This window comes from Amblyraja radiata, chromosome 5, assembly GCF_010909765.2.
Source record: "Amblyraja radiata isolate CabotCenter1 chromosome 5, sAmbRad1.1.pri, whole genome shotgun sequence".
Taxonomy (NCBI): Eukaryota; Metazoa; Chordata; class Chondrichthyes; order Rajiformes; family Rajidae; genus Amblyraja; species Amblyraja radiata.
Genome location: NC_045960.1, coordinates 57497558 through 57524931, shown reverse-complemented (window position 1 = coordinate 57524931; position 27374 = coordinate 57497558). Strand labels below are relative to the sequence as shown.

The window sequence follows — 27374 nt, the reverse complement described above, 5'->3', positions numbered from 1 at the left end:
GAGTTGGATGATCCCCCATGATCATATTGAATGGCGGTGCAGGCTGCCCCTATTTTCTATGTTTCTAACAATGTTCATGACTGGCCAATTAAATGTCTCAACAGCAATTGCTTATATCAGATAATTGATATTTATTTATGCTTTCGGCATGCTAGGACATATTTTAAAAAATCCCATATCACCTCATGCAACAGCTTTCGCAATTAAGCCAGTCAACAGTCATACAGTACTGGCAGCTTGGCAAATCCAAACATGTGGATTAACATTAAGGATTCATTTTGATTACATTGGTACTCTTGAAACAAAACCAATTCTGAATATTTGTAAACAGGTTAAAGACATCTGGATTTTAAAATGTTAGCTTTCATTAAAAAAACATTTAAGAATAGTTAAGTCAATGTGGAACATTAAAGCAGGGGTGACTAATGGGGACCTTGTAGGGGTGTATAAAATCAAGAGGGGCATTAATAAGTGACATCTTTTTCCATGGAAGGGGAATAAAAAAATAACAAGAGGGTAAGTTTAAGGTGAGAGCGGAAAAGATTTAAAAGGGACCCAATGGGGAACTTTGCCACAATGAGGATAATGCTTAAGGAGGTGTCCCACTGCGGCAACGTAATCCGCAAGTTCAGACGACTGTCTTCGACCTTCACGCTCGAGGGCACTCGCCTAACGAACCTCGAGCTGGATCGACCGTCATCGATGAAAGAAAGAAAAACACACACACACACACACACACACACCGCAAAGGCGGGGGCCAGGGAAAGCGGGGGAGCGCTGTCTGAAATTCACACCCGCAATGAAGAGGAAGGTAAAAGACGGCTGCACAGTGTACGGTAAGTCCTTTAGAGAGTGCGGAGGGGGAGGGGAGAAGACACTTTTAAGAAGTCAGACAACGTTTAATAAAGTTTAGCGGGCATTTAACCTACCGGTCTGTTTTCCTGGGCCGTGAAAACTCCAATGAGCCATTGCCTACGGCTGCCCTCGACTGCCTGTAACTACACAGCGACCCCACTCCACTGCACTACGAGTTCAAAAGAACCATGCCGACCAATGTTTACTCGCGGAAAATTTTTCAACATGCTGAAAAATGTTCCGCGACCTAGCTGAGGTCGCGAGTATTCAGGAACTTCCCTCGAGCATGAAGGAGAGTTCCAGTGACCTCATAGGACCTCCCAGGACCATGTGTCGACCATGCTGGGAGTTTGAGTCGAGGGCAAACTCTTCTAAACTCGCAGATTAGGTAGCCGCAGTGGGACAGCCCCTTTATATGGAATGAGCTGCCAGAGGTGATGAGGCAGGCACAATAACAACATTTAAAAGATCTTGAGGTACAAGAGGCAGCTATGGTTTCAGAGTAGTCCAAAATAACAAGTAAGTAAGTTTAAGTAAGTAAGTTTATTGGCCAAGTATTCACATACAAGGAATTTGCTTTGGTGCACCGCCCACAAGTAACAACATGGCATACATTGACAGTTACGAATGACTCGGATAACACTAAACATTAATAATAATAAAACATTAATGATAAAACACCATTGATCAAGCATGTGAACCAGCAAAATACCAGATCAAAGGGAGGCTGCAGATTTTTGGCTGTTGAGTAGAGCAACTACTCGTGGATAAAAACTGTTTTTATGTCTGGCTGTGGCAGCTTTGACAATCCGCAGACGCCTTCCAGAGGGAAGTGATTCAAAGAGTTTGTGGCCAGGGTGAGAGGGGTCAGGGATGATCTTGCCCACTCGCTTCCCGGCCCTTGCAGTGTACAGTTCATCAATGGAGGGAAGGTTGCAGCCAATAACCTTCTCTGCTGATCGGACGATTCGCTGCAGCCTCCAGGTGTCGTGCTTGGTGGCTGAGCCAAACCAGACCATGATGGAGAAGGTGAGAACAGACTCTACAATGGCCGTGTACAATTGGACCATCATTACCTGTGGCAGATTGTGCAAGGGGTGCAACTTGAAGATAGAGGCCAAATGCAGAGGGCAAATATCCAATGTGAGTGAAGAACTTCTTGGTTTTGAAAGCAGCAGAGGGGTTGAGCAAGAGAAAATCATAACTGAATTACAAAACTGATGATAGCATTTAATGTATTCTCAATTATGAGAATGTTTGATTCTAAGGATTCAACCATATTGCTTTGTGAAAAAATCACCATTGGTTTGGGAGTGCAATGATCAAAGATTTGAAGATAGTTTGCATTGCAAATAATCCACATAACTATCCATCTGCCATTCCAAAATTCCACAGCAATCAGAAGACCTGTCAGACACCTCTTAGTTCGGCAACTTCAAAACAGATTCTCAATCTATTTTGTGTACAAGCCCCAGTGATGCCAAAACATCAGATTTGTTGGAAAGTAATCCAATGAAATGAATTGAATCTTGCAGGACCTTGTGCAGGACTAAGAGATTCATTACTCATAATAGAGAGCTGAGAAATTGTAGGCATATGACACTTAATGATTTTGTGCAAATTCAATGGAAGAAAATATTATGTGTGTGTGTGCGTGTGAAGAGTGGGAGTGAAAACTGCCCCTAGTCAATGAATAGCTTATTCCAGGTTTTAATATGGCTTTCCTGTAATGATCAGATGATTATTCAAACCAATGGAAGGCTTTATGCTGCTCAGGGAATGTAGCAGCCAGAGTTTTCACCTTGTTCAGGATTAGGAAATCACGTCTATATGTACGCATTTGCAAGGAATCAGGCACGTACAGGACCAAACTTGCCCACCGTCAAACAAATGTTTTAATGTTTCTTCCTACTTAAAAAAAGGTAGAAGATCCCCATAAGTTAATTTACTGCTTAAGCAAACCATCAGTAAAACAAAACCCTTTTGAAGTCTAAAATTAATTTATATCCTCTCATTTTAGAAATCTGCCAAAAAATCTGACTCCAGCCTTGGAATTACCCCACCCCAAACTGTATTTGTTGATCCTACCAGCATCTGACAACGTAGAGACAAGAGACTGCAGAAGGTGGAATCTAAAGCAAAATCAGACCAGACACGTTATCTGTCTATTTCCTTCCAAACAGAGAGTACACAAAAGGCGAATAGAATGAATTGTCCCAAACCAAGATATCACCGATCTATATCATCGAGAAATACTGCCTGACCCACTGAGTTACTCCAGAACATTGTTGTTGCTCAGGCAAATATGATGCTCCCCTTTGTGTCTAGATTACTAGAATTTAACAAAACCGAAGCTTTCCTAAGGCCACTGAAATACAATACAATATTTATTGTCATTTGAACCTCAGTGAGGCTCAAACGAAACTCTGTTTCTACAGCCATACAAACAAAAAACGATTCCTACTAGACACACAACCAATTTAATTCACACAAACATCCATCACAGTGAACCTCCTCCTCACTGTGATGGAAGGCAAAGTATTTTCTCTCCCCTGCTCTCCATTTTTCTCCCGATGTTGAAGCCCCAGGCGGGCAATGGTAAGTCCTACGGCCATTTTAGGCCGCGCCGGGCGATGTACGGCCCCGCTCCAGGTCCAAAAATCACAAGTTGGAGCCCCCGGCGGGCGCTGGAATATCCCGCGGCCATTTAAAGCTGCGCCGGGCGATGTACGGCCCCGCTCCAAGATGCACCAGTTCTTGTGATACACCAGTGTATCACAAGCAGCAGTGAAACAAGATTGCGGTGCATTTGGTCAGCGTGATAAACTCACCACCACTCTTCACCTTAATTTACAACACATGTTCTCAGGGCCCTTTAAAGGGGCCAATAGCCAAGTCCCCGGCTTTTCTGCAGTGCACATTTCATCGGCTGATTTACAGTGCCCTTCATAATGTTTGGGACAAAGACCCATCATTTATTTATTTGCCTCTGTACTCCATAATTTGAGATTTGTAATAGAAAAAAATCACATGTGGTTAACGTGCACATTGTCACATTTTAATGAAGGCCATTTTTATACATTTTGGTTTTACCATGTAGAATTTACAGCAGTGTTTATACTGAAGAGAGGTCAGGGACACCGATGGAGCCTCTGGCTGCTACAACTGTGGTAAGTGTGTCCAGGTTCAGCTCCTGAAGGACCGTGTTGGGGCACTGGAGAAGCAGATTGATGACCTCAGTGCCATCCAGGATAACGAGAGATTCCTGGACAATACCCACAGTGAGGTTGTCACGCCAAGGATACAGGAAGAACGAAGGTGTGTGACTGAGAAAAAGGGGAGTAACCGTGGAGTGCTGAAGACCCAGGTGGCTGTGCCTAATGAAAACAGGTAAGCCCTCTTGGGAACTGTCAAGGGAGACGACGCTTCAAGTCCGAGTGGTGGACATGTCGGTGGCTCCAATCCTAGAAATGGGACTCGACCGGCTGGACCAACGTCGGGCAGAGCCATAGTAGTGGGTGACTCCATTGTCCGAGGTGCGGACAGGAGATTCTGTGGCGGCAGGCGAGATGCGAGGATGGTCTGTTGCCTCCCTGGTGCCAGGGTGCAAGATGTCTCTGACCGACTTCAGAACATCCTCGAGAGGGAAGGTGAGCAGCTGGAATTGGTTGTGCACATAGGCACAAATGACATCGGGAAGAAGAGGAAGGAGTTTCTGCAACGCGAGTTTAAAGAGTTAGGAAGAAGACTGAAAAGCAGGACTTCTAGGGTAGATATCTCTGGATTGCTTCCAGTACTGTGCTAGTGAGGACAGGAACAGGGAGATAGGGAATCTGAATGTGTGGCTGAGGGGCTGGTGCAGGGAGCAGGGATTTAGATTTATAGACCACAGGGATCTCTTCTGGGGTAGGGGTGACCTGTACAAAAGGGACCGGTTACACCTTAACTGGAGGGGAACCGAGGTTGTGGCAGGCAGGTTTGCTACGGCTACACGTGTGGGTTTAAACTAAATAGTGGGGGGGAGGGATTGACAAATAGGGAGTATAAAGAGGGAGTTAAAGGAAAAGTGAGTACAGGAAAAGTTACAAAAGACTCCCAAATTAATGGGAAGGAAAGTTCGAGAAGGGATAAGAGAGTACGGTCAGGGCCAATTGTGAGCGGTGTGAGAGGGGAGGTGATTACCGAAGTCAAAGTGTTGTATATGAATGCGCAAAGTATAAGAAATAAAGTGGATGAGCTTGAGGCTCAGTTAGAAATTGGCAAATATGATGTTGTGGGAATTACAGAGACATGGCTACAAGAGGATCAGAGCTGGGAACTGAATATTCAAGGGTATACCTCCTATCGAAAATACAGACAGGTGGGCAGAGGGGGTGGGGTAGCTCTGTTGGTGAGGAATTAAATTCAGTCCCTTGCAAGGGGTGACACTGAAACAGGTGACGTGGAGTCAGTATGGATAGAACTAAGGAATTGTAAGGGTAAAGAGACCCTAATGGGACTTGTATACAGGCCCCCAAACAGTAGCCTGGATATAGGGTGCAAGTTGAATCAGGAGTTAAAATTGGCATGTAGTACAGGTAATGCCACGGTTGTTATGGGAGATTTCAACATGCAGGTAGACTGGGAAAACCAGTTTGGTACTGGACCCCAAGAAAGGGACTTTGTGGAGTGCCTCCGTGATGGATTCTTAGAGCAGCTTGTATTGGAGCCTACCAGGGAGAAGGCAATTCTGGATTTAGTGTTGTGTAATGAACCGGATTTGATAAGGGAACTTGAGGTTAAAGAGCCATTAGGAGGTAATGACAATAATATTGTAAGTTTTAATCTACAATTTGAGAGGGAGAAGGGTAAATTGGAGTTGTCAGTATTACAGTTGAGCAAAGGGGACTATGGAGCCATGAGGGAGGAGCTGGCCAAAGTTGACTGGAAAGATACCCTAGCAGGGATGACAGTGGAACAACAATGGCAGGTATTTCTGGGAATAATACAGAAGGTGCATTCCAAAGAGGAAGAAAGATTCCAAGGGGAGTAAGGGGCGACCGTGGCTGACAAGGGAAGTCAGGGACAGTGTCAAAATAAAAGAAAAGTAGTACAACGTAGCAAAGATGAGCGAGAAGCCAGAGGATTTGGTAATGTTTAAAGAGCAACAGAAGAGAACTAAAAAGGCAATACGGGGAGAAAAGATGAGGTACGAAGGTAAGCTAGCCAAGAATATAAAGGAGAATAGCAAAAGCTTCTTTAGGTATGTGAAGAGAAAAAAATTAGTTAAGACCAAAGTTGGACCATTGAAGAATGAAAAGGATGAATTTATTATAGGGAACAAGGAAATGGCAGATGAGTTGAACAGGTAAGTTGGATCCATCTTCACTATGGAGGACACAAAGAATCTTCCTGCTGTACTAGTGGCCAGAGGATCTGGGGTGACAGAGGAACTGAAGGAAATCCACATTAGGCAGGAAATGGTGTTGGGTAGACTGATGGGACTGAGGGCTGATAAGTCCCCAGGGCCTGATGGTCTGCATCTCAGGGTACTTAAGGAAGTGGCTCTAGAAATCGTGGACGCATTGGTGATCATTTCCCAACGTTCTATTGATTCAGGATCAGTTCCGTGGATTGGAGGGTAGCTAATGTTATCCCACTTTTTAAGAAAGGCTGGAGAGAGAAAACATAGAATTATAGACCAGTTAGCCTGACATCGGTGGTGGGGAAGATGCTGGAGTCAATCATAAAAGATGAAATAGCAGCACATTTGGATAGCAGTAACAGGATCGGTCCGAGTCAGCATGGATTTACGAAGAGGAAATCATGCTTGACTAATCTTCTGGAATTTTTTGAGGATGTAACTAGGAAAATGAACAAAGGAGAGCCAGTGGATGTAGTGTACCTGGACAGTGTGCAGGTTTAGTCCCCTAATTTGAGGAAGGACATTCGTGCTACTGAGGGAGTGCAGCGTAGGTTTACAAGCTTAATTCCCGGGATGGCGGGACTGTCATATGCTGAGAGAATGAGCGGCTGGGCTTGTAAAAAAATATAAACAGTAATTTTGAAGGGTGGCAGAATCAGTTGATACAAGTTGCCAAAAATACATTGTGGAATTCCAGACACAAGGAACTGCAGAAGCTGGTTTACAAAAAAGGCAGAAAGTCTGGAGTAACAGTGGGTCACCAGCATCTTTGGAGAACATGGATAGGAGACATTTGTCCAGTGACATGACCACTATGCAACCACTAGCCACCGTCTAAGCTTTGCATATTTCTCTGCCTTGCATTATACATTACAGGCACTTGTAAATTATTCACTCTCTAAGCTACATCAAAAAGCCCTTTAGCCCTACTCATCTATGCTGACAAAGATACCCACCTCAGCTAGTCCCATTTTCCCACCTTGTTTCCCTCTAAACCTTATCCATTCATGTACCTATCCAACTATCTTTTAATTGTTGTTACTGTACTGTGTCAACCAGTTAATTTCATACATGCACCACCCTGTATTACGATGTTGCTATTAATGACTGTTTTAAATCTCTCTTCACTTTGAAAATTTGTATTCCTTTTCGCTGAGAAAAAGTCTTTGTGCATTTACCTTAACAATGTCTTTCTTGATTATACACACCTTTCAGTCTCCCATGTTCAAAGGAATATAGTCCTCATCTGTCTAATCCCCTATAACTCAGGACTTTGATTCCTGGCCTCATCCTTGTAAATCTCTGCCCTCTTTCCAGTTTAATGAAGTCATCCGATAACAAGGTAACCAAAACTACACAACTCCTTGGTCCCCATGTTCTACAACACCTCCCTGGGTCATAATGTGAAAATCCTACTCTTATTTGACTTCCCAAAATGCAACACTTATACTTAACTGAATTAAAGGTAGACAAAAATGCTTGAGAAACTCAGCGGGTGAGGCAGCTATGGAGCAAAGGAAATAGGCAACGTTTCGGGCCGAAACCCTTCTTCAGACTCTTCTTCAGAGCAGAAACCCTTCTTCAGAGCTTAACTGAATTAAACTCCATATGCCAATTCTCGATCCATTTACCCAACAGATCAACATCCCACTGTGATATTTGCCAATTATTTTCACTGTCGAATATACTTCCTATTTTAGTAACATCTGCAATCTTACAAATCATGCCTGTAGATTCTCATTCAAATGGTTTAAATAAATGATGAACAACAATGGGCCCAGCACCGACCTCTATGGCACCACCAGATTTTCAGACTGGAGGCCAGTGCCAACTTTCCAACATCACCCTTTGATTCTGACCATCAAGCCAATTATGCATCCAATTCACGCGTACTCTCTGGATTCCATGTGATCTAACCTTCCGGACTTGCCTTCCATGCGGGACCTTGTTATAGCTTTTGGAAATACCACCCTTCACAGAGACATTGGAGTAGCCCATTTGACTGTTTTAAATCTGGGTGGGCGGCGCGACCGATGTCGCAGCGGCCTCTGCAGTCTGTCTGTGTATTTTTTATTTTATGTCCTGTTGAGGGTTTAGTTTGTAATGGGTTTTTAAATGTGTATGTGTGGGGGGTGGGGGGTGGGTGGGGGAAACTTTTAAATCTCTTCCCTGCATGGAGACCCGACCTTTTCCCTGTCGGGTCTCCGTTGCCATTGGGGCCTAGCGTCGTGGAGCGGCCACCAACCAGAGCGACCTGGGGGCTCAAGTCACGGAGCCTGTGGAGCTGTGGAGCTGTGGACCTACCTCCGTGGAGCTGTGGAGCTGTGGAGCTGTGGACCTACGGACCTACCTCCGTGGAGCTAGCCAGCTTCGGAGCGTGGAGAGCTGCGGGGGCGAGCTGCTGCAACCCGACTCAGGTGGATGGTGACACCGGGAGCTCGCGGGTCCCTGCTGGGAAACCGCTTTGCGGGGCACCGGCAACGGCGACTTCTCCCGCCCGAATTGCGGGGTTGAGAGTGACCTGGAGGGGGGCCTTACAACGCCCGGCGCGGCTGTAAATTGCCGCGGACTTGCTAGCGCCCGCCGGGGGCTCCAACATCAAGACCCGGGGCAGGGCCCTACATCGCCCGGCATGGCTTTGAGTGGCCGCGGACTTGCTAGCGCCCGCCGGGGGCTTTGACTTCGACTTCGGGAGAGGAATGGAGAGCAGAGGAGAGACAAGTCTTTGCCTTCCATCACAGTGAGGAGGAGACTCACTGTGATGGATGTTTATGTGAATTGAATTGAATTGTGTTGGTGTGTGTCTTGGTTCTTTTTTGTATGGCTGCAGAAACCAAATTTCGTTTGAACCTCATGTGAGGTTCAAATGACAAATAAAAGGTACTGTATTGTATTGTTCTGCAGCCTCTGACTTTTCTTTATAAATCAATTTTTTTTTAAATACATAAACTTTGCCCCTTGCCCCTCCACCCGAATCCCACCAATACCAGAAAACAGGCTCTGTGAAGTGTTTAGGAAGGAACTGCAGGTGCTGGTTTACACCAAAGATAGGCACACAATTCTGGAGTAACTCAGTGGGTCAAGCAGCATATCTGGAGAAAAGGAATTGGTGACGTTTCGGGTCGAGACCATTCTCTCAGTCTGAAGAAAGCTCTCAACCTGAAACATCACCCACTCCTTTTCTACAGATAAGCTGCCCGACCAGCTAAGTTACTCAGGATTTTGTGTCTATCTTCTGTAAAGTGTGTACTGGATGATCTTAATTTCATGCTCGTCCACAAATTATTGACCAAAGGTAACTGCCATAATACTAATCTCTTCAATCAAATTACTTTGCACAATTTCAATGTCATTCCGACGGTGTACTGGGCAGTCTGAGATGCCAAAGACCAGCGATCTTCTCAATTAGCTTTGCACGGCACTACCACCGTGTGATCCACCGCACTACTCAAAGCGAAACAGGAGAATTTCCCCCGATTTAAACACTAACTCAAGCAAAACCACAAATGCACTATCCGGTGATTGAGCCATACTTCAATGAGACTTTGTTCCGCGATGCAGCAATTTGACTGCTTTATTTCCTTACATTGCAAAAGTAACCAAACATCAGTTGGTTGCAGAGTACTTTGGGACATGCCCATTCTTGGCCTATGACCTCACAGTGGACAAGAATCATTCAGGGTTGCACTTAGGATCTCAACTCAATTCACCAACCAGTTGCAAGCCATTTTCCAGACTGACCTGATTGTCCTCTGTCTCTACATTGCCAGTGAGGCCAAAAGCAAACAAAAATAATTGCATCTCACATTTCACCTGTTCTAGAGCTCGATGGCATGAACACTGAAATATCTGGTGACTTGTATCCCCCCTGCCCTTTTCCCCGTGTCATTTATCAATACTGATCCTCTTCCAATACACACCCTAGTCCCTTAGCACATCACGAAGGGATACAAGGATGCAAACAGTGGAACCAGTTGACCAGGTTAGGGTGGGAAGGGGGGGGGGGGGGGGGGGGGGGGGGGGGAGGGGGAGAGAATGCAGAGATTACTTGAAAAATTAGAGAAATCAATGCTCATTCCGCTGTGTTGTGAGCAAATATGAGGTGCTATTCCTCCAATTTGCATGTGGCCTCACTGACACTGTAGTAGGCCCAGGACATAAAGGTCCGTATGGGTATGGGAATTCATTATCACCTCTTCCGCAGCCAACAATTGTCCATTTTAGGCTCCACCCTACCTTGGTCATCTGTTGCCGGCCCTGCTTTGTTCTGGCCTTTCCTTACCCCTCAACTGTCACCCATCATTTACCTCCAGAGATGTTGCCTGATCCACTGAGCTACTCCAGCACTTTGTGTCTATCTTTGATATATATCAACATCTGCAGTTCCTTTCTACACACTTTGGATGGGATGTGTAATCTTGGATATTCAGCTCCCAGCTTGGATCGTCTTTCAGCCACATCTCCGTAATGCACACAACGTTCCAATTTCTAACCATGCTATAAGCTCATCCACTTTGTTTGGTATACTGCAAGCATTCAAATATAACTCCTTTTGTTCAGTATTCACCACCCCTCCTCAAATTGGTCCCATTTTGTCTGACCTTAAACTCTTGTCATTCATAAATATTTTGCCCAATTATTTCTGCTGGATACTTCAGTAACCTCTCCTGCACTCTCCTTCCCTTTAACTTCATCCATACATTTCCAAATTGTTGACATTATACCCCAACTATTTAGCTTAAAGCCCTGTCTATGGCCCTGGTTATGCGGTTTGCCACGATCATGATCTTAATAAGACATGATCGTGATTAGCACAACAGGTCAGAGAGCAGGATGGCGTTTTACTGCTAATTCCAATGTTCTTTTGACACCAGAGCTTATGTAAGCAAATTAACTAACAATATTTTCCTTATTCAGCAATTACCGAGTGATCAGAAGCCAATCAAGTTATGTTGGCAAGGAACAATAAAAAAAATGAATACTGTGTTATTCTCTAAGCTAAGGAGCCGTTGGTCCATCCATATGATGGCTGCTATGCACTCGTTTGGCAAAGCTGATCAAAGCATTTCTGGACATGTTAATGGTGTCAAGTTGGGTAAAGGGGAATTACAACGGGATCTGGGGGGTCCTCGTTCATCAGTCAATGAAAGTAAGCATGCAGGTACAGCAGGCAGTGAAGAAAGCGAATGGCATGTTGGCCTTCATAACAAGAGAAGTTGAGTATAGGAGCAAAGAGGTATTTCTGCAGTTGTATAGGGCCCTAGTGAGACCACACCTGGAGTATTGTGTGCAGTTTTGGTCCCCTAATTTGATGAAGGACGTTCTTGCTATTGAGGGAGTGCAGTGTAGGTTTACAAGCTTAATTCCTGGGATGGCGGGACTGTCATATGCCGAGAGAATGGAGTGGCTGGGCTTGTATACTCTGGAATTTAGAAGGATGAGAGGGTTTCTTATTGAAACATATAAGATTATTAAGGGTTTGGACACGCTAGAGGCAGGAAACATGTTCCCGATGTTGGGGGAGACTAGAACCAGGGGCCACAGTTTAAGAATAAGGGGTAAGCCATTTAGAACGGAGATGAGAAAACACTTTTTCACACAGCGAGTTGTGAGTCTGTGGAATTCTCCGCCTCAGAGGGCAGTGGAGGTCGGTTCTCTGGATACTTTGAAGAGAGAGCTAGCTACGGCTCTTAAAGATGGCTGAGTCAGGGGATAAGGGGAGAAGGCAGGAACGGGGTACTGATTGGGGATGATCAGCCATGATCACATTGAATGGCGGTGCTGGCTCGAAGGGCCGAATGGCCTACTCCTGCATCTATTGTCAATTGTCTATTGTTAATTCCTTAACCACTAAAGAGTTGTGCGTTGAATGCCGATTAATTCTACAAAAAATTGAAAACTGTTCCAGTACATTAACCAAATAGATACATTTTAGCTAGAAGAACCAATTAATCAACTCTAAAAGTTAGCTTTTAAATTTAATTATTGTAACATTTTGCCCCATATTTGCTGTTTGAATAGTCCTGGTACAATTGAGCCAGTAAAAGAGTAAAGTTTAGACGTAGAAACAGTTCTATAAATTAAATACGTACTTCTTCGGAGAGATCTGGGTTGAGATGGGAATCCACCGATTGGAAATCCAAAAGTACTCATGCGCTGCACCAGGTTTGCAACGTTTCCTGATTTTTCTCGTTTGTTGATTGCGTTTTCCTCTTTTGTATCTGTATCTCTTTTTAGTTCCTGCAATAAAAATGTCAGCAATGAATGCTGTGAACCAATATACTACAAGCTCACAAGACAAGATCACAAGAGACACAAATTTGTCACATGTACCAATTGGTACAGTGAAATGTGTAGTCGCCATACAGCCATACAAATAATAAAGTGCACAGGGGAAGATATATATATTTTTTAAACACTGAAATTCCCACAGCAGGATCAAATTCCCACTGTGAGGGAAGGCTCCAAAAATTCAGTCGTCCTCCTCTGTTGTCCTCTCGTGGTCGGGGGGGTGGGCTCCCAAACCCCCCGCTGTCGCCGCTCCGGGCGGCCCGATGTTCAGGCGCGCTCGCTGAGGTGATGGAAGTCCGACGTCAGGACTGGAGGGCCTCCTCAGCGGCTTGGACATCCAAAAACGGCCACCTCCTACCGGAGTCCGCGGCTCCCAATGTCTGCAGGCCGTGCTGGGCGGAGATGCAACGCTGGCAGCCCTCGGCTAAGGGCCCCAGGTCTCTGCGATGTTGAAGCCTGCTTCCGCCGTGCTGGAAGCTCCACGAACCACAGCTCCGCGACGTTGGAGCAGCGGCCCAACGCTCCAGAGCTCCAAACGGCGATCCAGGTAAGGCATCGCCCGCTCCGCAGTGAATCCAGCGCTGCGCTGCCGCTGTTGAAGCTCTGGTCCGGTCCCCGGCAGGAAAGGCCGCTCCAATCCAGGTGGTAGGCCGCGAGGAGGGGGGCAAGGATGCGACTCAGAGAATAGTCGCGTCCCCGCCAGGAAGCGACTAGACTTCAACATAAGAAAGTTGGAGCAGGAAATCACTGCCCTGTAATAAACTAAATATCCTTCGACATTCTTCATAGGTATTGAAGGAAAACATAAAGGCTTCAGAATCCTGGTGTATAAAATAGTTAAGAGCTACAGTGAAGTAATTTTCATTTTTCATCTGCACACTCAAAAGCATAAGATGTTTCCTGCCACTTATACAATTTCAATAAGCAAAATAAAGTCACAAATTTAACATCCTGGATACTTAGCTTTCCAAGAATATAACGCAAACTTCAGTTTCGTATACAAAAGGTATTATAAGAAGTGACAAGCTGCAGGACACCAACTGCGAGTAAAGAAAAATATTGCCAAATATTTTCAAAGTTGAGGTTTGGAAGAATAGGGAATTGAGGTTAGAGGAACAAGCATAAAAATACAACCAAGGCCAGAACTGAATCAATCATCACTTTAGTTTATGTCAGAAAGGGCTCAAGAGGCTGTGTGACCTGCCATTTCTCATATTCGTATACATAGAAACATAGAAATTAGGTGCAGGAGTAGGCCATTCGGCCCTTTGAGCCTGCACCGCCATTCAATATGATCATGGCTGATCATCCAACCCAGTATCCTGTACCTGCCTTGTCTCCATACCCCCTGATCCCTTTAGCCACAAGGGCCACATCTAACTCCCTCTTAAATATAGCCAATGAACTGGCCTCAACTACCTTCTGTGGCAGAGAATTCCAGAGATTCACCACTCTCTGTGTGAAAAATGTTTTTCTCATCTTGGTCCTAAAAGATTTCCCCCTTATCCTTAAACTGTGACCCCCTTGTTCAACATCAGTTGTTAAAACACTCATACACATCTAGGCTTCCATCTGAATCTATTAATGCAGCATTTCTTGTTGGCCTCTCATCCCTGCCTCATTAATCTATAGTGCATCCAAAACTATCTTCGCAGAAGATATAATGGATAATAATAATGGATGGGATTTATATAGCGCCTTTCTAATACTCAAGGCGCTTTACATCGCATTATTCATTCACTCCTCAGTCACACTCGGTGGTGGTAAGCTACTTCTGTAGCCACAGCTGCCCTGGGGCAGACTGACGGAAGCGTGGCTGCCATTCTGCGCCTACGGCCTCTCCGACCACCACCAATCACTCACACACATTCACACACAGGCAAAGGTGGGTGAAGTGTCTTGCCCAAGGACACAACGACAGTATGCACTCCAAGCGGGATTCGAACCAGCCACCTTCCGGTCGCCAGCCGAACACTTAGCCCATTGTGCCATCTGTCGTCCCGATATACTAAAGTGTTGTACTGTTTACCTGTGCCCTGTGTACGGCATGATTGAAATCTTGTAAAGTTTCTGGTCTGGATAGTACTCAAATAAAAGCTTCCCACTGTTCCCCTGTGCTATTTTCTCTAGTTGTACCGTGATTACAATGCCGTATTCTATGTTAACACATTAATATTAATGTTATTATTAACGTGTTAACATAGTATAACCAACAAGAAAATTTCCACCACTGGGGCAAAACCGGGGGCGCCACTGTCAGTCGTTCATGCCGCTGCCTGTTCAGTCTTCTCCAAGATCTATTTAAGAAAGAACTGCAGATGCTGGAAAAATCGAATATAGACATAAAATGCTGGAGAAACTCAGCAGGTGAGACAGTATCTACGGGGAGAAGGAATAGTGATGTTTCGGGTCGAGACCCTTCTTCAGACTGATGGGGGGGAGGGGGGGGACAGAAAGGAAGATGCGGGACAGTAGGACTAGAAGGAGAGCTGGGAAGAGGGAGGGGGAGGAGGGAGAAGACAAGGGCTATCTAAAGTTAGAGTAGTCAATGTTGATACCTCTGGGGTGTAGACTAGCCAGCGAAATACCGAAGCTTGTCTCCTCACTACATTTACTGCTGGCTCCAGTCATAAATCTAAATTTTTGAGTGATCTGTGCAAGGCATTCATTGATGCTGGAATTCCACTGTGGAAATTGGAAAACAAATCTCTCAGAGGTTTTTTTCGAGAAATACGCAGAGGACCATATACCGAGCGAGTCATCACTGCGGAAAAATTATGTTGACGGCAACTTCAACATTGTTTTGCAGAAAATTAGAGAAGAAGTTGCATGCAATAAAATATGGATCTCAATAGATGAGACAACCGATGCTGTGGGGAGATATCTGGCCAATGTGGTCATCGATACACTGGAGGCAGGTCAACCATCAAAGGAGTATTTGTTGACATCGGAAGTATTGGAGAAGTCAAACAGCTCAGCCATTGCTCAGTTGTTTACATCTTCACTTGCTGTACTTTGGCCAGAAGGTATAAAACACGCTACCTCCTCAGCCCGTTATGACTAGGTGGGGTACATCGCTCTCTGCTGTACTCAATGCTGCAAATTTTGAAAAGATAAAATAAATCATCAAATGTTTTGAAAAAGAATCTGCTCCAGTCAGGATCGTCAGTGAAATCATGCAGAAAAAGTTCCTCCACCGCGATCTTGTGTTTATTGCTTCCAATTTTGCAAACTTCCCACAAGCTATCACTTTCCTTGACAAACATTAGTTAACTTGCAGGTTTTCAACAAAGTAACTGATGATATTCATAAAGTTCCTGGCGATGTAGGTAAAGCCAAACAAGGAAGATGTGAGAGAGTAATTTTAGGTAACAAAGATCTTGAAGAAATACAAAACATTGCTAAAGTTCTCAAAGGTAGTTGTTTTGCACAAGATATTAACATGAATATAGAGTCTGTAGCTTGTTTCGGGTATGCACCATTGACCTCAGCTGAGGTAGAAAGAAGTTTTTCACAACTGAAGCATATTATGTCTGACAGGCGGCATAGTTTAACACCAGATCATTTGAAAAAAATGCTAGTAATTATGTGCAACCAGGCAACTTTGGTAGTATACCTTTATATTATCATTTTTAATCATATTTTGGTGGTGGAAATACATGGCTTTTTATGCCTTTTTTGTCAATAAATGCCTTTTTTTTAAAAGTTATTATGCCTTTTTCCCTGCCTATTTCAGAGATTTTTAGTGCCTAAACATCCTGGCTCTAATAATAAGCTAAACTAAAATAAATTGTCTCAGCCGTGTGCCAGAGCCTCAATAAAAAAAACTAATGTTCAAATCGTTTTATCATCCCACCCTTATCTATTTGTTCAACCCAACAAACCACAAAACATTCCTCCACTTTCAGTGCATCTACCATTCTCATTACATTCTTATTTCATTCACATCAGCACCAAACCCCAGAGATCTTCTCCTCAAACCTTCATGCTTGCTGCCTCCCTTTTCTCTAGAATGAACCTGTTGTACGACCAAGCTTTTGACATCACTTGTAACATTTTCTTTAGGCCAATGTTAATTTCAGGCCGAGTCTGCTACAATAAAGACATTTTATGTTGGCAGAATTGCATAGATTAAACAAACAGACCATTTACCCGAAACAGAATATGACACATGATGCTCCATTCACGTTACATTACCCAACAAATATAATGTTTGATATCTTTCCCTCTTGAATGAATAGAGCCTCTCCTTTCATGGATCAATATTGTTTTAAAACATCAACCATTTCCTTGAAGTATTTTTTTCAAATTCACCTCTTTGATTTATTGGTAAACATCTTTGCATTGACAATGTCTACTTGTGCCCTACCCACAAATTAAACACTTTGCCTACTTTGCAGTCATTCCAATTTTTCCATCAGATAATCCTTCAATCCCTGTGTTTTTAAGAGAGAATTTTACACGTCCTCATATTTCTAGTGTTATTCTCATAAATCTTTAATATGCTCTTTCCTGTGCCTGTGTAATAAGATGATGACAAAAACTATTATATGATCTGAACCATATGCAGCAAAGAATAGGGACTATATACAAAACGTTCAATATGGTCTAACCGCAAAGAGAGGTTCAGCTGAAAGAAATAAAGAATATCCCAACCCGAAGCATCGCCAATTCATTTTCTCCAGGGACGCTGCCTAACCCACTAAGTTACTCCAGTACTATATGTCTTTCTTTTTAATATAAAGCAACCATTTGCAGTTCTACAAACTCAATGTATTCCTCTGCTTTTGTGGCATCACCAATCAATTTTGTTTTGAGTGATCGTTATTCCAAGATTCTTTTGGTATTCTGTCCTTCTGGTCATGCGGCGCACAGCACGAAAACAGACCTCAGCACACAAGACGTGTATTGATCATCAAGCACTATTTAGAATAATGTCATGTATTCTCTCCTGGATTAATCAGTTCCACCCTCTGCCTACAATCACAAATTGCACTTGAGACAGTTAACAGTAGCTAATTGTTCAACCAAAATGTCTTTGGCGTGGAAACGAGAGCGCCCAGAGGAAGCAGTCACAGGGAGAACGGGCCAATTCTACACAGAGAGCAACCAGGGTCAGGATCAAACTTGGATCTCTGGTATGAAGCAACTGGACTATCTGCTACAACATGGAGCTCCATCACCAACACACCAATTTGGTTTCAATTTTCAATATGAAAACTTTTGTTTTAATAATAAGACCATTTAGCGGACATGGATTTTCTTTGGCTGCTCTGTTCCATCTGCATGGAAACCAGCAAGGTTGGTAGAATCAAAACTTTCTATTTTTAAATCAATGGTTGTTAACATCTTGTGGAAAAACATATTGGAATCACCTGAAATGTTAAGCTGACTGCTCTACAGTACCGCTTGCCTTCTTAAGAATGTGTGTAACATTAGCTATTCACCAGTCACCTGACACCAAGCCATTGCATGACATGCATATTTATGCCTCGATTGCATTTCTTTCCTTCAACGTAGCTGCAACGTTCCCGACCAGAAGTATTACATTTCATATTTTGCCTCTAAAACAATAAAAAAAACATCTTCAATGTCACGCCCATCTATGCTACCTCCCAGAAAAAAGTTGCCATTTCTACCATTTATTGGTTACTGGTTTCTTATTGTCAGGTATACAGATATAGAGTACAGAAATATATTTGATGGGAAGTGGTGGTTGGGGGTGGAGGGGAGCAGCAGGGTCGGCTTTGCATGATGGACTGGGCTGTGTATGCACCACTCTACAATTTGTTGCAGTCTTGGGCAGAATCTTGGGATTGAATGTAATCATTAACAGTCTTCTCACTGACTGCATAGCCCACAACAAAAAGTTTTCCACTGTACCTCAGTACATGCAACAATAATAACATAAACTAAACTGCCATATCAAGCTGTGATACATCCAGAAAAGAAGCTTGAACTCAGGATTAGATGAAAAGTTATACTTAATAATCCACGAACCTATCTCCAAAGATGTATTATTAGTAAATCATTCCATTTTTTTAAATCTTGACATTTGTGTTTTTTTTTTCCTTTCTCTCTTACTTCCTATCTTTTTTATTTTTAAACTAGAAGCAGAACCAATCCACAATTGATATTAATAATGTACGACTGATATACATTAAATGTTTATAATATGTTTGCTTCTAATAAAAATACTAAAAAACAAACAAACAAAAAAGATGCTTTCAATAGTGCACCTGCAGAAATTGGTACGGGTCACTGCACACATGCTATTTGGCAGTGGCGACAAATGCGGTTGGATGAGAACAAAGTGTTGTAATATTTACCCCCAGAAATGTAAACCTCTCGATCATCTGCACTTCAGCACTATTGAGGCAGACTGGTCGCATTTACTCCACATCATTTCCTTGTCAATGACTCCTTAGGTTTCTGACATTGAGGGAGAGGCTGCATTCTTGATGCCTTGCTGCTACGCTCTCTATCTACTTACTGCCTACACTCAGTTTCACCATTGTTCGAGATCCAGGCCACTACAATGGTGTCATTTGCACACTTGTTAATGTTAACATTGCATTTGCCTTCCTTGCCAACAACTCAACCCACAAATTACTCTTTGGGAATCCTGCACCAACCCTGGCAAGTCCCATTGCACCTCCAATTTTTGAATCTCCACATATAGATCATTGGGTGTAGTTCACAATCTCCCAAACTATCTCATTGTAGCCTTTAAACTGTTTTGTTTTAATCTGCATGTGCGCAATAATGCTGCAACACTAACACTATAGCACTACATTTTGCACTTGGGTCATTTCTCTCTCAACACTGCCTTTTATATTCCAATGTGGTTTGATTGTACTGATGGATCAGGTACAAATTGTTTCTCACTGTATCTCAGTCCAGGTAATAATAATAACCCAATACCAATATATGTTGGACACTAGTTATAATGCAACAAAGTCATATAGCACAGAACCTGTCCCTTCAGCCCCTCTTGTCCATGTCGACCAAGATGTCCCATCCAAGCGAGTCCCATTTGTCTGCATTAGGCCCATCCTATCCATGTACTTATCCAAGTGTCTTTTAAATATTGTTATTGTATGAAGACCGTTCTTAACTTTGCATCTTATAACCTGAGTCAGCATGGTGGCACAGCGGTAGAGTTGCTGCCTTACAGTCAGAGATCCGGTTGATTCAGACTATGGGTGTTGTCTGTAACGAGTTTGGATGTTCGCCCCGTGATCTTCGTGGGGTTTCTCCGGGTGCTCCAGTTTCTTCCCATACTTCAAAGGTTTGTAGACAGTTTGGCTCGGTAAAAATTGTAAATTGTCCCCAGTGTATGTAAGATAGTGCTAGCCTGCGGTGATCGCGGGTCAGCGCAGACTCGGTGAGCCGAAGGGCCTGTTTTTTGCATGCTGTTTCCCTAAACTAAACTAAGAAGCAGGTACGACTTCTTATACAATCAACCAGGAAATGGGTTCAGCATTGAGAAAGCCCAGTCAGTCACAAACTTGCATTGACTTTCTGAGAGGCCAAATGTATGGCTCAAAACTCAATTCCGTTCAAAGTTTCTGCGAGGTATTTCTAGAGGGAAAAGTGCCTCAGACTCAATGTTGGCAGATCAAAAGATAGAGGTGCTTTTTACTTTCCCACTTTGTAACATAGAATGTCATCTCCAATCCAACGTGAAATTTAAGAAAAAATAGTACATATTGCAATTAAAAATCAGAAGGTGCTGGAAATACTCAGCAGCTCAAGCCACACTTGTGGGAACAGAAACATAGCTAATAGAAACATAGAAACATAGAAATTAGGTGCAGGAGTAGGCCATTCGGCCCTTCGAGCCTGCACCGCCATTCAATATGATCATGGCTGATCATCCAACTCAGTATCCCGTACCTGCCTTCTCTCCATACCCTCTGATCCCCTTAGCCACAAGGGCCACATCTAACTCCCTCTTAAATATAGCCAATGAACTGGCCTCGACTACCCTCTGTGGCAGGGAGTTCCAGAGATTCACCACTCTCTGTGTGAAAAAAGTTCTTCTCATCTTGGTTTTAAAGGATTTCCCCCTTATCCTTAAGCTGTGACCCCTTGTCCTGGACTTCCCCAACATCGGGAGCAATCTTCCTGCACTAGCCTGTCCAACCCCTTAAGAATTTTGTAAGTTTCTATAAGATCCCCTCTCAATCTCCTAAATTCTAGAGAGTATAAACCAAGTCTATCCAGTCTTTCTTCATAAGACAGTCCTGACATCCCAGGAATCAGTCTGGTGAACCTTCTCTGCACTCCCTCTATGGCAATAATGTCCTTCCTCAGATTTGGAGACCAAAACTATACGCAATACTCCAGGTGTGGTCTCACCAATACCCTGTACAACTGCAGTAGAACCTCCCTGCTCCTATACTCAAATCCTTTTGCTATGAAAGCTAACATACCATTCGCTTTCTTCACTGCCTGCTGCACCTGCATGCCCACTTTCAATGACTGGTGTACCATGACACCCAGGTCTCGCTGCATCTCCCCTTTTCCTAGTCGGCCACCATTTAGATAATAGTCTGCTTTCCTGTTTTTGCCACCAAAATGGATAACCTCACATTTATCCACATTATACTGCATCTGCCAAACATTTGCCCACTCACCCAGCCTATCCAAGTCACCTTGCAGTCTCCTAGCATCCTCCTCACAGCTAACACTGTCCCCCAGCTTAGTGTCATCCGCAAACTTGGAGATGTTGCCTTCAATTCCCTCATCCAGATCATTAATATATATTGTAAATAGCTGGGGTCCCAGCACTGAGCCTTGCGGTACCCCACTAGTCACTGCCTGCCATTGTGAAAAGGACCCGTTTACTCCTACTCTTTGCTTCCTGTTTGCCAGCCAGTTCTCTATCCACATCAATACTGAACCCCCAATGCCGTGTGCTTTAAGTTTGTAAACTAATCTCTTATGTGGGACCTTGTCGAAAGCCTTCTGGAAGTCCAGATACACCACATCCACTGGTTCTCCCCTATCCACGCTACTAGTTACATCCTCGAAAAATTCTATAAGATTCGTCAGACATGATTTAACTTTTGTAAATCCATGCTGACTTTGTCCAATAATTTCACCACTTTCCAAATGTGCTGCTATCCCATCTTTAATAACTGACTCTAGCAGTTTCCCCACTACCGATGTTAGACTAACTGGTCTGTAATTCCCCGTTTTCTCTCTCCCTCCCTTCTTAAAAAGTGGGGTTACGTTTGCTACCCGCCAATCCTCAGGAACTACTTCAGAATCTAAAGAGTTTTGAAAGATTATTACTAATGCTCACGGCGAGCTGGACTGCCGTGAGCAACATCTCCGGGCTGCGGGTTTGCGGAGCGGAGAGACGGCGTGCGTAGAGGCGGCAAGGCGGCAGTGAGGAGAGCGGGCGCCGACTTTTTCATCTGGAGCCTAGGAGCGCCAAACCGACGCGGCCTTGTTGGCTTCGGCAGCCGCGGGCTCCAACCAAGAAGCGGCCGTTCCAAGTGGCCCAGCCGCCGAAAGGACTCTCCCGACGCCGGGGCAAGACCACCCGGTGAGAACGGCCAAGGACATCGGGCCCTCCGTAGAGGCAACTGCGGTGGCCCCAATAGGCCTGACTTTGGGGTGAACATGAGGTGGGGACTGGACATTGTGCCTTCCTCCACAGTGCTATCCACTGTGGGGGGATGATTTTTTTTGTCTAACTGTAGTCTTGTAGGTCTGTGTCCAAGATGGCTGCCGTGAAGAGAGAGTGGACGCTGGCACGATTTGGTTGCCGCTGCTCTCTCTTCACACTGTGTTTTTGATTTTTTGTTTTTGGATTGAATTCTGTTTTTAATTTGTGTCATTGTGATGTCTTTAATTACTTGTTTTACTCCGATTATATGTTTTTATTCCGATTACTATGTAAGGTGTCCTTGAGATGCATGAAAGGCGCCCATTAAATAAAATGTATTATTATTATTATTAATGCATCCACTATTTCTGGAGCTACTTCCTTAAGTACTCTGGGATGCAGCCTATCTGGCCCTGGGAATTTATCGGCCTTTAATCCATTTAATTTACCCAACACCACTTCCCGGCTAACCTGGATTTCACTCAATTCCTCCAACTCCTTTGACCCGCGGTCCCCTGCTACTTCCGGCAGATTATTTATGTCTTCCTTAGTGAAGACGGAACCAAAGTAGTTATTCAATTGGTCCGCCATATCCTTGTTCCCCATGATCAACTCACCTGTTTCTGACTGCAAGGGACCTACATTTGTTTTAACTAATCTCTTTCTTTTCACATATCTATAAAAACTTTTGCAGTCAGTTTTTATGTTCCCTGCCAGTTTTCTTTCATAATCTATTTTTCCTTTCCTAATTAAGCCCTTTTTCCTCCTCTGCTGGTCTCTGAATTTCTCCCAGTCCTCCGGTATGCTGCTTTTTCTGGCTAATTTGTATGCATCATCCTTCGCTTTGATACTATCCCTGATTTCCCTTGTTATCCACGGATGCACTACCTTCCCTGATTTATTCTTTTGCCAAACTGGGATGAACAATTTTTGTAGTTCATCCATGCAGTCTTTAAATGTCTTCCATTGCATATCCACCGTCAACCCTTTTAGAATTAATTGCCAGTCATGTTTTAATCCGAAGGGTATTACAGCTGAATGGTTGAAAGTGTCCTTTCCCGCAGATACTGCTTCATCTCTTGAGTATTTCTAACATTTTCTGTTTTTATTTCAGATTTCCAGCATCTGCACTCTCATTGATTTTAGCAAATTTTCCAAATTCTGAATATATCTGATCATTAAATGTATCCCACATTAGTGAAATATAAACCAGATTACACAGAAGGCTATGTTCCTTTTCACTCTTTGCAATTAGGTACCAGTCACCATCATCCACCAGCTCTATCCCCATCATTATATTTAAAGTTTTTTTTAAATTGTCCTTTCAGGCAACACAATCCCATTCATTACCAGGCACAGAGTAAAAGGACAATTTTTTTTCCGAAGTTCACAGCATTGTGTTCTTGATATATCCATATGCATATTATTTGATTGCTCCCAGGGTTGGGCAGCTGTGGATCTGATCCCAACTTACTTCACACAAATGTTGAAATTAAAATGACATGCTTCCCATAAGGAAGAGACTTAGTATATTCAACAACAGAGTGGATTTCGGCATCTCCCAGAATGTGTTTCTTAATTTAATACAACTGGAACACGTGTCTCATAGTGGATTCATGCAGGGCTCGAAATTAGCGGTTGCCTGGGTGCCACTGACCACTCAAAGCGCCGCCGGGCAACCTAAACACCGAGTCATTTTGCCCGGCTTGGCAACCAGATACTGGTTTGTACCGAAGATAGACACAAAAAACTGGTGTAACTCCGCGGGTCAGGCAGCATCTCTGGAGAAAAGGAACGCGATGTTTTGTGTCGGCGGTGACGGCTGTATTGCGTGGGAAAGACACTAGGTGCGGGGTGAGAAAGGGTCGGAGCGCAATCAAACCACATTTTAGTTTGGAAGTGAAAAGAACTAATAGAAATTGCATTCATTGCAATGTGTAGAAAGACTTGAGATACTGTCTTATAATTTTGCTGCAAGTCATTGAGGGATATATCATGTCTTGATTGGTGAATATGTTTAGTTTGTGACTTTATTTGAAGCAGAAATAATATGTGAATGCTTCATTGAGCATAATTCCGACTGGTAACTACACACTTCGTCTGACACATTATCGCATGCGTCATGCAAGGCATCTTAAATGACCTCCTAAACTGTCATTTGGCAACCTAAAAAGCTGCCAACAGGGAAAACAAATTAAGCGAGAGCCCTGTCATGGTTTAAGTTACTGTATAGATTAATTACTCCACAAGGGTGGTAAGAGATGGAGAAAGTGAACAAAGGGAGAGAACCCTGGAGGACTGGTGAGGGTGGGAAAGCAACACAGTGAGTGAGGATTACCCAAAATTGGAAAATTCAATATTTACACCATTGAGTTTTAAGCTACCCAAGTGGAATACGAGTTTCGATTCTAGTTTGCATTTGACCTCATCATGGCTGTGGGGGAAGAAGAGGACAAATGTGTCAATGTGGAAATTGAAGGGATCAACTTTCATCTGGAAGCTCAAGATGGCCTTTGCAGACAGAGCGCAATTGCTCTGCAAAGCAGTCATGTAGTCTATACATAGGTAGGCATAGGTAGAGGTAACGTTAGACATGTAAAGGGACAGTACTGTGGTGCTGCAGTCTGTGTAAAGGGATCCTGTCTTTGTGGGTGCTGTCTGTACAGTGTTTGTATGTTCTCAATGATCACATCGGTTTTCTCCGGGTGCTGTGGTTTCCTCCCACATTCCAAAGACATGCAGGTTTGTAGGTTAATTGGCTTCTATAAATTACCCCTAGTGTGTAGGATGCAAAACTGGGATAACATAGAACTAGCGTATGGGTGATCATTGGTCGGCGTTTACTCAGTGGGCCAAAGGGCCTGCTTCCATGCTGCATTTCTAAAACAAAAAAAGTTTTTTTTAAAAACTTGGTTTCACAGATGCAGACGCCAGCTCACAATCATTGCAAGGAATAGATCAGTTTGAAAGAGAGGTACGCGAGTTTGATGCAGTTTAAAAATATCAATTGCTTTTGCACATAAATTGCTTTTGAAATGGACTCAAAACTACCAACATTAAAGAATGATTTGCAACATTATGAGACCGTGCTGAGCAATGCTCCACAACTTCCACTCAGTAATAAGGAAGAATTTTGAAAAGACAACTTTTTTCTCATTGATATCTCAACTCAATGCATGTTGTTTCAAATACATCCAAGCAACTACTGAGAGAAAATTTGACATGTAACCAGACTGCAAGTCAATTCAGGGATGGGACTTCCCATGAAAGTTAACAACAGTCATCTCAATGTCCCACCGAGAAGACAGATCAAGCATTTATTCCACTCAACTGGGCAGTAGCACTGGACTCCTAAGACTAGACTGAATTTCCAGCCTTCCATTCTCGCTAAGTGTTGCCTTGAGATACCTGTGACGTGCTGTTAGATTCTTCTTGGGATCCAATGGGACAACATTGGCTGGCAAATCTGATGATGAGCCTGCATCAGCTCAATCTGATGGAAATCCAACAGGTCCACTGATCTAAACAGGAAGAAAGAACTGTGAAGTGAGCAGCAATCTCCTTTTTATTTAATTTACTAGATTCAAATTATTTCATTATTTTGACTACACCTTTATCGTTTATCAACAATCTTGATTTGATGAAATAGTGCCCATGTGTTTTTGAACACTTGAGATTTGAGAAAGAGTTACAGGGTGAGCATACAAATTTCATGCAGACTGGAGATCAGGAATGACCCCAGAGTTTTTTTGATTTATCATTAGTGGTGAAGGCAAGAGCCAATCACTGTATAAAACACCTTGATTTGAACTCTTTTCTGTGATTGTTGCCGGAGTCTTTCTCACTTGAGAATTTTGTTTTACTTGTACATGGGACGTACACATCAACAGTCATACCAACATTTATAATCTTTCCCAAATTACCTGATCTGCAGAAGGTAGTAACTACATCAGTTAGTTAGTTTAGTTTATTGTCATGTATACCAAGGTAGAGTGAAAAGCTTTTGTTGTGTGCCAACCAGTCAGTGTGCCAGGAATCACATATAGACCAAACTGGTCAAGGATGGCAGATTTGTACAGGGTGAAACAGTAATGCAGTAGACCTGCTGCCTCACAGCATCAGAGACCCAGGTTCTACCCTGACTATGGGTGCTGTCTGTGTTGAGTTTGTATATCCTCCCTGTAACCATGCAGGTTTTTTTTCTGGGATCTCCCTGCAGTCCAGAATGGGTTATCCACATTTTAGTTAAAGTCCAGCAATACTGGATGAGAAGCCCATGCTGCAGTCAATGCCCAGAAATCATGTACAAAAAGGCACTGTACTCAAATGTCATTCCAACAAACTTGGGCCAATACCACAATGCCTGCACACCAGGTGGGTACATGCCAGGTAGTGCAGCTGATTCAACTTCAGCAGACTCAGACATAGGCCCGATCATCAGTCTAAAGAAAGGTTTCGGCCCGAAACGTTGCCTATTTCCTTCGCTCCATAGATGCTGCTGCACCTGCTGAGTTTCTCCAGCACTTTTGTCTACCTCCGGCTCGATCATGACGCCTGGTGCTGCCAATGTAGGTTTTCCACATTTGGCCTGAGGCAGCACGGGTTTCCACCCACAACAACATGCGGGTCAGTGGGTTAATTTACAACTGTAAATTGCCTTTAGAGTAGATAGAGAAACATCAAGGGTGTTAATGCACATGAATGAAAGAACAGATTATACAGAAAATAAGTGGGGAATGGGATTACATTTAGACCTGACATACCTTCAGTGGGCAGAATCCTGTCCTTCCACGTTAAAAGAAAAATTGAATAGGAAAAACCTATCAAGAAGCAGACTATATGCAAGATGGTGAGCAAGTTCTGTCAGCCTTCATGGAAGAATTTCAGACGTTGATCCTTCTCTACCCTCTGACTCACACATTCAGCAAAGAATATATTTTCTGTCAGAACAAGTGACAACAGCTATAACATCCATTGGAATTTGCTAAAATTAATCTGTCGGAGCATTTGGTACGCTGCTGTGATGCAATACACCAAAATCCTGTTCAACAGGTAGGAGCAGAAAAGAAAGAAACCAGACACCAAAACAGTCAATGAGACGAGACAAAGCAAATGTTTAACCATTCAAGGTTTTGGTTCTGTCAAATGGGCCTGTTCTGAAACATACCCAGATTAAGATATTGAGAGTAAATCCCAGAAACT

At 43.5% G+C, this 27374-nt stretch overlaps 1 protein-coding gene across 6 annotated transcripts in view; it reads right to left on the bottom strand.

Moving 5' to 3' along the window:
* Positions 1-27374, bottom strand: part of LOC116973334 (CD2 associated protein) — a 155602-nt gene that overhangs the window by 75011 nt on the left and 53217 nt on the right. For 3 of the 6 annotated variants that reach the window (XM_033021299.1, XM_033021297.1, XM_033021298.1), the window contains exons 2-3: positions 25581-25693; positions 12352-12499 (exon numbers count right to left, since the gene is read on the bottom strand). In XM_033021299.1, coding sequence (XP_032877190.1) covers positions 12352-12412 — 61 coding nt within the window. In that variant the 5' untranslated portion in view covers positions 12413-12499; positions 25581-25693. The remainder of the gene's footprint in view (positions 1-12351; positions 12500-25580; positions 25694-27374) is intronic. The other 3 variants (XM_033021294.1, XM_033021295.1, XM_033021296.1) reach the window with 1 other exon arrangement.